This window comes from Branchiostoma floridae, chromosome 17 (genome assembly GCF_000003815.2).
Source record: "Branchiostoma floridae strain S238N-H82 chromosome 17, Bfl_VNyyK, whole genome shotgun sequence".
In the NCBI taxonomy this organism is placed as follows: Eukaryota; Metazoa; Chordata; class Leptocardii; order Amphioxiformes; family Branchiostomatidae; genus Branchiostoma; species Branchiostoma floridae.
In genome coordinates, this window is record NC_049995.1 from 1,448,918 (window position 1) to 1,460,738 (window position 11,821).

An 11,821-nucleotide genomic window follows, 5' to 3' on the forward strand; every position below is an offset into this window, starting at 1 on the left:
AAACTAACTAAATAATTATAATTCTAGATTAATGTGTAATTGAAATCAATCATTATATTAGATCCTAACCTTTCCCAATATATTACGGAATGTTCCCCTTAAAAGTGGTATAGCCGGATCTCTTCACTGTGGGTTTGAAGACGGCATGTGCACATGCTGGTCTGAATTCTCTTTAGTGTTTGCCGATGTAAGTGCCCCTTTCTCTAAAATTTCACATTTTCTACGGAGTCTCCAGAGCTCCAGATCTTTCCGGACCCTTCTACTTCGTCTGTGAGTGACCAGAAAAGGTGAGATTCCCGCCCATGTCTAGGCTGGGGTACGTGTTGGTGCCCAGCTGTCGTCTGAACTCGTCACCACCGTGACGTCACCAGACTCCCCAGCCATAGCTCGCTTTTCCTGACTGTCCCACTTTCTAAATTCTAGTCTATCTCTATGTGTCAACCAGGTCAATTTATGATATATCAACAGACTGATTTTCTGTGTAGCCTTCTCTCTGCTGTTTGTGATTTGAACAAGCAACCAACATACTTTGAATAATTTCTTGCACCTTTCATTGTAAATCTGACGGGTTGCATATTATCAATAGTCTCTACCACAGGTACCAAACTAAAATATAGGGATAAAAATTTGCCAGGGAACTCAAGGGGAGTTTTGCTACCAGAGGAGTTGGTCGGCCCTGCAGCGAAGGGAAAACATGAACCTTAGTGAGGATTGACTCCCCTGGCCAATTTCCCTATTTTTTTTTTTACGAATTCACTGATCCCCATATCCCTGTAGGAAGGCCTGATGGAGGCTAGCATATAAGCACTTTCACAGAGATCAGAACGCTTGTGTGGCAAGAGGAATTCTAGGTAATATGTCAACTCAAAGGTAAAGGCCTACAAATAGAAAAACAGTCCTTGTCTCAACCATTGTTTTGATTTGCATATTAAAATCCAGACGGATTTTGTTTTCTTTTTCTGGGCCTTTACCTTTGACATATTACCTGGAATTCCTGTCGATGTACATGTGTCCTGATATCTGTATAATAATTAATAAGGGCTTATTGTAGTCAAGGGGTTTGACAACTGAGGCTATTACTAGTATTAGCAGGATGATCCTGTCAAGAAGACTTTTTCATGCATTATCGACAGGATGACCATACCTGATGATGTCCTGATCTGACCTAGTTTTTAATAATGTTGGACTGGTGCACCTGGATTTTGTAGGTTTATGTATGTACAGGTACAGGTAACATTAGATATAACATTAGCACATTAGTATAACGTTACAGCGTATTTTTTATGCCTCAGAAAAAGAAACCTTGTCCTTTTTTATTTTCAGAACCTTTCTTGTATCAGAGTAGAACAGAGTAACGTTACTTGTTTATAAGGTGTTGCTAACAATAGAATTTCAAAATTGGGTGTTACAGCCCCATTTAAAAATGTTCAGCCCTATTGTCTTTGAATATTGTTTTGCTACTTATCGCCATGAAAAATGGAGATATAGTTTCGGGTACATGTCTGTCTGTCTGTGTGTATGTGTTTCTGGATTTTTGTAGTCAGCATAACTCAAGAACCTCAATATGGATTAAAATGATATTTGGTATGTGGGTTGGGGTTGGTAAGATTAAGGTCAGGGTCAATTTCTGGCAGAACTGCAATTTTTTGTATCTTTTGACCTTGACATGGTATGGTCTTTATTTTGGCAGATAGCTTGTAATGTAAGAAGGAGGTAGTGTAGGTTTGGGCTCCCTAGAAGCTTACTCTGGAACTGCATGGGGCATTATTATCCATTATTACAGTGTTATCCATTATATATAGGACTCAAATGCATGTAACGTATGTAGTTTGTGGCAGGTGGACGATAAGTAGATACTAATTATGCAAATAATTCCCTAATTTGCATAATTGTATGCAAAGTACATGTTCGGTTGGAAATTGGTTGGAAATGTACATGGCCTCCTCCTTTATGTAAAACTAAAAGTTGTTTCTTCTTTGTTGCAGTGACTTCTTTCCACCATGTCCCAGCTGCCGCAGACAGCCTCTCCAACTCTCCCAGGAGCCCCTCCTGCTGGTGCACCCCCTGCACAGGGGGGGATGAATCCCGCCCCAGGGATCATCACCCCCACCCAGGGGGCAGCTGGGGTCTCCCCTGCTGTTACTGGGTCTACACTTGCCAATGGTACATGTTTCATCACTGTCTTTATTACCTCCATGAACCTGAATGATTAGTTTGAATACTTGCAGCTGCATGCACCTAGTTGATACTGATAAAGTAATTCTTCAATCAGTGACTCTTGAAAACACTTAAAACATGTATCTCCAAATTTTCCATGTCTACTCAGTACATCTTGATCATGGAATAACTAGTCCCGTGAGACCATGAGACTAGGTCCAAGACTGCATGGATCTTCTCTTAAAATATCTATGCATGATGAACAAAATGACTAATAAACTGATAGTTGTACCAACTACTGATTAACTGAGTATCTTAAACCAGCTCAGGCAAGAAGAAGATATAGTCATGCCTTCAAGTACCAAAGTATTCAACCAAGGATGATATGTTCAAAGAGGGTCTGCATGGGGGGTCTCGACAACGATTTACGCTGAATTTAGAAGAATCCCTTACGTATTACGCTAAATCAAGGAAGGCAATTACGCTAAATTTGGTGGCCTTGCTACGAATAACGTAGATACGATGGTTTTCCCTACGAGTTGAGGGAAATAAAAATAGGCTGCCTATGCCTTACGGAAAAGAGCATGCAGACCCTCTTCAAATACTAAGTCTTGTTCTATCGATAGAATTCATTGCTATCAAGCACAGTAGGCTCATCCTCACAAGATAGCTTCAGTCAGATGTGCATTTAAGGTTAGGTGTGAAAAGTTGTTAAGTTAAATTTGACCCACTGCTGCCATGCCATGTGCCTGCAAAGCTGGTTTGTTACGCCAAAGGGCAGTCATACCGGCTATATGATATACCCAATACAGAAAATGACAGGTACACTAGTACTTGACAGGTATACTTTACTTGACAAGTTGTGTCGAAACCTTTTGGTGTTGGAGCTCGTAGAGGTATTTGCCAAAAGATGTTTTAATGGTAAATATACAACAGTTTCCACTTGGCCCCTGACTTTCACAGATTGTCACACACTTTTTCAGCTGATAACTATTCGACCCTCGGTCACTTTTATGGTACAAAAAAAAATTCCCATATAGCCCCTCCCAAAATGCTAATAGTAGGACACTTTATATCAAATAAAGAAAAATTTCCATGTGCTGGAATCACTACAGGTATCAGTAGGACAGCAAGCAGGCAGGACGATATGCATGCATCCAGATGTGCATTCATTACGCATGCATGCTGTGACGAGAAGAAAAAACAAAATCCTTAATATTTTGTATGTGTTTATTCCAGGCACTGTTGTGACAGGTCATCCTGCTGTCCCCTCCAACATGGCAAACCCCAAAGAGAAAACCCCCATGTGTCTGATTAATGAGTTAGCCCGGTATAACAAGATCCAACCACAGTACAAGCTCATTACTGAAACTGGACCGGCCCACCAAAAGGTAGGGGTTTTGGGTACTTCAAAGTCTTAGGTCCCAATTTGAAAATGTTCATGGTGACTAGAGTGGATTCCAAGTCACCGAGAGGGTTTTGAAATAATATTTGTAATAAGTTTGAACTATTCTAAGCAAAAGAACATTTCAGTCACTGAAGTTCTAAATTGTACAAACAATTGAAAATGAAAGTTTGAACATGTTTGAACCTATCTACATATGTTGGAAACATTGGGAAATTAATGGTACAAATATCTCTTTATTTAGAACAATTTAGAAACATCTATGTGTTTTTGTTATTGTTGGAACATGTGATCATATGTTCCAACAATTTGCGCCATTTTTTTCCTCCATAAAAACTTTTATTATCCCAATAAACAATGCTGCTAATATGGGCCTTTTGTTCGGGTCTTCTATCTTTAGATTTTCTTTCGTAGACACTAGTGGCTCTTTTGTGAAAAGCTGTCAGACAGACACAATTTCCTGTACTTGGCAGGGATGTGTGAATTGCCCTCTTCCCAGCCCACTGACCCGGTTTCATCATTTTGTTTCACTGTTCGAACATATGATCACATTTGATCACAAATGATGAATCTATGTTGGAACAGTTTAGAAACTAACAGAAATAATGGATTTGATGTTAGAAACGTTTCTAACATGTATGAACACTATAGAACATATTTAGAACATCACACAGATGTTATAAATAGTTCTAAACAGTTACTTATCACATTTAGAATGTTATAAAGATTTTCAAAATGTTGGAACAAAAGGCAAGAAAGACCCTCTTGGTAATGTGGAATCGACTCTACTTCAATGCAAACTTAAAACTACTGCAAAGTTTTGTTCTGTATACTCCCCACCTTCCTCTTGTCTACGTGCTATATGTATATACTATACATTGTGCAGTATTGTTGTATGTGTTGGAGACGCCTATTACGATTAAAGTCGCGAACGCTAACACATGCGCACCAATTGCATCTTTGAAGATTGAATACATTTAACAAGTGCTACGTATGCAGAGGGTAGATAGGGCTAGATCATCAGTGACGGTTCTGCAGAATCCCTTAAAGTTAGGTCTGTCCGTAGTGAGGTTTCCAACTGGTTTCCAGTACTGTACAGTGTGTGGCTATAGGCTAGCACTATCACAAGCTCAAAACCACCTCATACTCTCCGTATTGTGAAGTAAATCCCTGCCAACTTAAATGCATTTACAGTACAGAATCCCCTTACAGCAAACACTGTGTTTTGCTGCCATAATGCGATGCTGCATCATGTTTCTCTCACTATACACTGAAGAGGGGAAAATATAGTGGTTTTACTATTGCATTTTGGTCAAACCGTATATATTGGATCTCGTTGGCCAAGGTTAAAAAAATAGAAAATAAAGAATTTGAAGATTTTGAAACAGAGAATCCCTGCCTACGTACTCTATTTTTTAAGGCTTTAATAGGAAACACCACATTGTTTTCTTTGCCCTAATGACATTGGCCTGGCTGTTTTCTGCAGACCTTTACCATCTCCCTGACCTTGAATGATAAGACATGGTCAGCTGAGGGGTCGAGTCTGAAGAAGGCCCAGCATGCTGCTGCCTCCAAGGCTCTGGACACCTGCAACCTGCCCTGGCCCAAACCTAAACCTCCCAGGAACCAGGAACTCACAGGTCACTGTTTACTTCACCTCCCATAGAAGTACTGGTTTTGCTTGTGTTTGTGTGTTTTGCACTTGCAGGGCTCAAAATACCACCTGCATATGCAGGTTAGTGCAGGTGAAATTGGAGCTGTACAGGTATTTCTGGTGTCTACCTGCACCTAACCTGCACTGGTCCATGTACTGGGTCATTTAATGTCCTATAATGTAGGTGTATGTGGATTGTTATCAGTTGCATTGACCGTTACCACCTATAAAGTATAAAAGAAAAAAATAGCAATGGTTCCTGAACAATTTTATTATGATTCGTACTTCCTAAGTTCAGAGTTGTGCAGGTAAAGTTTGTCTGGTGCAGGTAATTTTCAATGTTACCTGCACAAGTGCAGGTATGCAGCAAAAGTATTTCGAGCCCTGAGTTGTAACTCAAGGTCCTTGATGGACTTGAATGTAAGAATTTTGGTATCCCAAAGAAACATGGTGATTTGGGCCCCCAAGCAGTATTTTCAGGTACTGCAGCATCACTGACTGACACACCCTTGTGTGGTATTCTTCACAGTTTGTCAGCCAAACATTAGAACACATTAGAATGGGGGGGAGAAATACCCAATAGGAAGGAGATTGCTTTTAAGGGAAGAAGGAAAGGGAAGGATCACTAACATCTTTGATGGGTAGGGTTATGACTTTACAAGATTCACAAGAACTAAAATTTTGTACAGAGGTATCCATATGAGATGTTCAATTTGTTGTTAATGGCATGTTACCGTACACTATACAAGGATTAGATAGTTGTAGAGTTTTTCATCAATCAGTGACTGTTATTAAAGGTAAGCAAACGTACCTCCAAAGTCATGAGGATTAGGTCATGTAATTGAAGTAGTTAAACTGTGATTTTTAACACAAAAATTGGACTCACCTATATTTTCGACTGAACACCACGGTGGCCGGCATAGACTTCCTGCAACATATGATCCACTGCTTAGTGAGTCACGTGTTCTATCTGCGTAACGTGACGTCACGGCAGCAGTGGATTGTTCATTCCTTGACAAAGACTGGTGGTGTTTGGTGAATCCAATTTTTGTGTTGGAAATTACAGTTAAACTAGTTCAATAATGGTAGAAAATTATGTTTTAGTTTGGATCATTTGATTGTAGGTGGCATGTTTGTTAGACTTGTAATCCAACTTGAGTGAATCTCCTGACAGATGGGGATGTTCCAGTTGGTAGCATCACCCCCACCGTGGAGCTGAATGGCCTGGCCATGAGGAGGGGGGAGCCTGCCATCTACCGGCCCATCGACCCCAAACCTACCATCCCACCACAGTACCGACCTAACTACAACTTCAGAGGAATATACAACCAAAGGTAAACTGGCAAGGCCTGTCTCTCAGACATATAATGACATGACACAAAATACATTTTCTTCTTATCTGCAACATTGCAAGCTGTCATCTGGAATGTTTTTTGCGAGTACCCAAATCAAGCCACTATTTTGCATAGTGTGTTATCCCTGTGCAAATTAGAATCTATGATTATTCAATGCCCATCTTGTGTAATCTCCAAGTCTAAACAGATCTACTGGGACCATTAAGAAAGTATCCAAAGGGCTAAAAAGTATCCAATTGGCCCCTGCTGCACAAAGTTCAGCCCACTTTACATTACGCTTTTTTACAAAGGCAAAATTTCCCAGTTCTCAGACTGCATGTGCCTATAGGTCTGCTGGGAGATTACATTTGGTGTTTTTATCACACAATGAACAAGAACAATGGATGCCTTAGCATGCTGACACTGTAGGGGTCATTCATGACGTCTCACCATTCACTTTGCTTTTATTTGAACCTGCAGTCGCAAAATTTCTTCTACAGATTTAAGGTTGCATGTGAATCTTCATGTGCTGGCGTCATTAAGCATTATTGCACTGTTTGTCATATATAGTAAAGTATGTGGCAGAACTAGCCCTTGATAAGATTAAGAATCAGAGGACTGATGGAAAGGTTGTTGGTAAGCCCTTTATTTTGTGTGCACGGATAGATCTATAGAGTTTAAAATTGTAACATAATGCATAATATACATGTATTGTTATACCAATTGAAGTTTCCCAAACTTAGGGGTTTTCTGCCCAATTTTTCTAGATGATTTTTTCTAGATTATTCTAAAATACATGAAAATGTGTAGCTTTTTGGAGCCGAGCAGTGTCATTTTCCCGTTGGCATCATGGTATCTGCATTGTCTGTCAAATCTTGTGAATGGGCGACACTCAAGACAATGGTCTATATCACTACACAAACATCACTATTTTCTGTGGAGAACCCGACGCCCCACGAGCATTTTAGAAGACGATTTTCGTGTTAACAAAGCTAATTGCCTATCTTTACCTTGGTCTAGAAATAGGTTTTGGAGCCATAACAAACAGCACGCGTGCACACGCCCAAGAAATCGGCAGCATGACAGAAAAATAAATGGTTTATTTCAACAATGTTAGCCATGAAAATAATGTGTGTGTGTTTGTTTGTTTCTCTTCTGGCGTGGGTCTTAAAGTCTTAACAGTGCCCAGAAGACAAAAATTCACCAAGAGAATTGAGTAAAAATCACGATGCTTCTAATCATAGGATGTTGACAAATCAACACCTCACTAGAAGCAAGGGTGACAAGTTCATACATTCAAAAAGAGACACAGACACCTTTTATTTTCAAACAATACTTTATATCTGTTACCTTTAGTTACACAAACAAGTTCTGTGAAGAAGGAATTTTAATTTTGTAAGGCTTAGATGTAGAGTACAATAACAACGCACACAACATTTCTAACTACATTCTAGTGGAGACGGTATCCCAATGTCCCGTCTGACCTTGTGGTCCGACGCCATGTTTGATTTTCCCTTGGTGCAAAAACAACCCAAACACACAGATTCAACCGTAGTTTTGCAGCAGTTTTCATAAAAAATCAATGTCACTACACCCTTGAAAAAATTATGACGCAGTGGTTTTTGACAATGTTCTGGTCGCCAAAACACAGGCCAATTTTACCGGGATTTCCCGCGAGTTATCATCAAAAATCGATGCCGCTACACCCTTGAAAATGAAGCGATCGTCTTCTGCAACATTTTGGCCGCGTGTGGACCAGATTTGGGGTGGTCATGGTCACAGAAGACAAGTGGTTGCTTTGGCCACATTGCTTAATGCGTCTATGGGGGAAAACTCGGGACCAGCCAAAAGCGGTCTACAGGCCGATGGTCGTCTTACGGAAGTTGCTGCTCAAACAGGTTTGACTGTATACACAGTAGTAACTTCTTTATTGCTTGTGATATTTGCTAGCCTTTGTATGATTTTTTATTTTCCTTTAATTTGTACAGATATCATTATCCCACACCAAAGACCTTCTATGTGTCCCTGACCATTGGTAACCGGGAGTTCATCGGGGAGGGCCGCACCCGGCAACAGGCCCGACACAATGCCGCTGCCAAGGCACTGAAGGTTCTAAAGGACGAGCCAATCCCTGAGACTACGGACCCGCCCCAGCCGGCTCCGGATGTACTAGGTCTGGTCATGTCATATACAAAATGTATGTCATAGAAACACTTCACTGCATCAAGATGAAACATCCAAACACTTAATGATTCCACCTATTATCTCATACCTAAGGCCACACCAATTTAATTTGTTGCTTCTCAGATTTTTTCAGAAAAATATTGGGGCGGCCGGTCAAAAAAAAAAATTGCAAAAAGTCTGGGGTGAACATATGAGGCTTGTATAACACACAAAAAAGGTTTAATAGTAGTCAAGTTTTCAGCTTTACATGGCATGATTTATCCCATGAATCTTTGAATTTGATACCACTGTTCTGAATAAAGGGAATTGTTTTTATACTGAAATTAATTATGTTGAAGAAATTCAAGAAGCTTGTTGGTTGTTTTCTATCATGTGACTACAAAGAATTTAAAGCTCTCTGATTGGTTTATCAGCAGTATGTGCCCCTGGAATGGGTTTATTTTTAACAGGTCTGCAATAGCAAAACCTATATTATTTTTCTTGGGTCTAATTTTTTTTTCCAAATCGGAAAAAAAATGGGTCGGGAAATTCGAGAAGCAACAAATTAAAGTGCTTTGGTCTAAACTAGTAATATACATATAGCTTACTCTGTAGGACAAGGTGAGGAGAATTCTCACACGATCATGATGATACATCAACGTAAATCTTAATCTATGTGGCAAAGGGCTGATTATGATAGTAAAGATGAAAGTGATCAAAGACAAGGGAAATGAACATGGATATTGATAGTTAGTAATCCAAACTACAGTCTGAATTTAGAACATGACTGTATCTCATCATTGTTGAATCATTCTCTTATTGGCTGATTGTCTTTCACCTGCAGCCAATGAGAAAGCAGAGAATTTACTGAAGCCAGAGATCACCTTGGTGTATGAGATTGCTCGGAAGAGGAACATGTCGGTTTCATTTGAGGTAAGGAAGTCAGGAAAGCAACAGACAGCAAACGTTGATCTTTGAACCATTCTACTGTTGGAAATGGTTCCATTTTGGAAGGTGCTGGAGCAGATAACAGAGACTAAAATGTGATTTGTGATCCTGGTTGGTTTGTGATGCATGTCGGCTACTCTGTGGTTTTCTACAGTCCTAATTAGAATGCTATCAAGGGCCAGTTCACACAAGAAAAATTTCAGGTTATACGACAATGACATGTCAAAGTCGTCATTGCAAGGACCCAAAGTTTGTGGTGAAAAATGTTCTATTTCTAGTACTGTGTGAGAGATAATGAGTCCCTCAACTGGCATTTTGCTTTTTCCTGTCATTGTTGGACAATCCTATCAAATAGCAAGTTTTCTTGCTATTTTGTCCTCTGTCATACTTAGGAAACAAGCTTGGTAGATTAAACAGCAAACAAAACACAAAAGTACAGGAAGACTGAGGAGAACAGGTCTCACGCGTGGCGTGGGTTCAGAGATTCGCGTGGGAGAAAGCGACGGGCGACGCTTTTCTGTTCAGTGTTAGGTTAAAATTTCCTTCTGGGCAAAATTAGCATGTTGGCTTTTCATTGTTTTCTCATTGATAAGTTAAGAGAAAAAATCTCTAGTTGTAAAGAATATTGACAGAAATTCAAAAGATGATATTTTTGTACCTTATGAATGATATATGTCATTCTTATTGCCCCCTATATGGCATCTCTTGAAGAACTTACATACAACATCAATGAAACTATGTTTTCATAATGTGCACTCTTTAATGATCAAAGCTACAAACAGTTGTTCACACATCTTGATATCTACTAATTGTATTTATTTTACTTAAAAATCAGATATCAGTAGTTTGTCATGTTGATTGGGGATATTTTGTCTCCCAGGTTGTGAAAGAGAGTGGACCTCCCCACATGAAGACCTTTGTTACCAGCTGTAAAGTTGGAGACTTTGTGGCAGAAGGAGAAGGGAACGGCAAGAAAGTCTCCAAGAAACGGGCAGCCCAGAAGGTGTTGGAGCAGCTGAAGGTCTTGCCCCTCCTTCACGATGACGGGGGTTCCCGTCAGAATAAACGCTACAACAAGAAGAGGCCCAAGTCTCTGATCAAGGTGGGCTTGAACTCTTGGATTGAGGCAGATATGAATGAGGTAACTACCAGAACAACTAGTGTGCTTTCTGTGGTGTTGGTGTGTTGATTTTCTGTCATTTCATTTGATGTGATGCACGGTTTCATGTTAATGTTATGAACGTATTGTGGATTATCCAATATTATGTGTGTGCTTCTTATTTACTGTGTCTAGGAATTGAAAGCACTTCTGCTATAAAGTCTTCTGCTTAGCTCTTAGGGTGAGAGTAAGTGGTGTAGGTCGGGCCCCCAGATGCTTGTTTTGGAACTGCAGGGGCTGGTTTAATGTCAGACTTTGAAAGAGAATAACTCAAGAAGGGGTTGACGGATCATCATGATTTTGTTATGTATATAGTTTAAGTGATGCTTCATAAAGTTAAATGTTAATTATGCAAATAGGAATCTAATTTACATAATCAATGTGGAAATTGTCTAACCCCGTCTGTTTTTTCGGACCGGTGCAAGAAGAGAAGAAAAAACGGTTCTGTACCGGTGTGATGTACCGGCCCCTACACCTATTCAATGGCATATCATATGGCATAGCATACCTTCCTGACCATTTAGATTTCATACTGAAGGCAACTTTTTTTTAGTCACGCTCTACTGTAAATACCATGTAAAACTGTACTTTTGATTATTTTGAGCAAACCAATGCAGCTGCTATCTACAGTACAATGGAGGTACCATTTTTGCGTCATACCGCCCACCATTTATGTAGCATTAGAAATTATATTTTTATAATATGAAATAAGATCAAAGCTGTTGTTGGTGTGCCAGTTGGTTGTCTGCTTTACCACCATTGCAATGACTGTGTTCCCAGCTGAATCAGACCAACCCAGACTATGGACAAGGCATCAACCCTGTCAGTCGACTCATCCAGATTCAGCAGGCCAGGAAGGAGAAGGAACCAGAGTTCTCATTGGTGGCTGAACGGGGACTCCCTCGCCGCCGAGAGTTTGTCATGCAGGTGAGCTTCTGTCCACGTGAAAGTTTGACAGGGAGTGGAATATTAGTGAGACATGTGGAACAGTTAGGCAGGTG

General features: G+C 40.0%; 1 protein-coding gene across 2 annotated transcripts in view; it reads left to right on the top strand.

Annotated features, from left to right (window-relative positions):
• Window positions 1-101: 101 nt before the first annotated feature.
• LOC118404522 (double-stranded RNA-binding protein Staufen homolog 2-like) overlaps window positions 102-11,821 on the top strand; it is a 20,145-nt gene continuing 8,425 nt past the window's right edge. Inside the window, exons 1-9 of one of the 2 annotated variants that reach the window (XM_035803650.1) lie at window positions 102-287; window positions 1,986-2,163; window positions 3,397-3,548; window positions 5,049-5,202; window positions 6,391-6,550; window positions 8,539-8,723; window positions 9,558-9,646; window positions 10,542-10,802; window positions 11,601-11,747. In XM_035803650.1, coding sequence (XP_035659543.1) covers window positions 2,001-2,163; window positions 3,397-3,548; window positions 5,049-5,202; window positions 6,391-6,550; window positions 8,539-8,723; window positions 9,558-9,646; window positions 10,542-10,802; window positions 11,601-11,747 — 1,311 coding nt within the window. In that variant the 5' untranslated portion in view covers window positions 102-287; window positions 1,986-2,000. The remainder of the gene's footprint in view (window positions 288-1,985; window positions 2,164-3,396; window positions 3,549-5,048; window positions 5,203-6,390; window positions 6,551-8,538; window positions 8,724-9,557; window positions 9,647-10,541; window positions 10,803-11,600; window positions 11,748-11,821) is intronic. The other variant, XM_035803651.1, reaches the window with a different exon arrangement.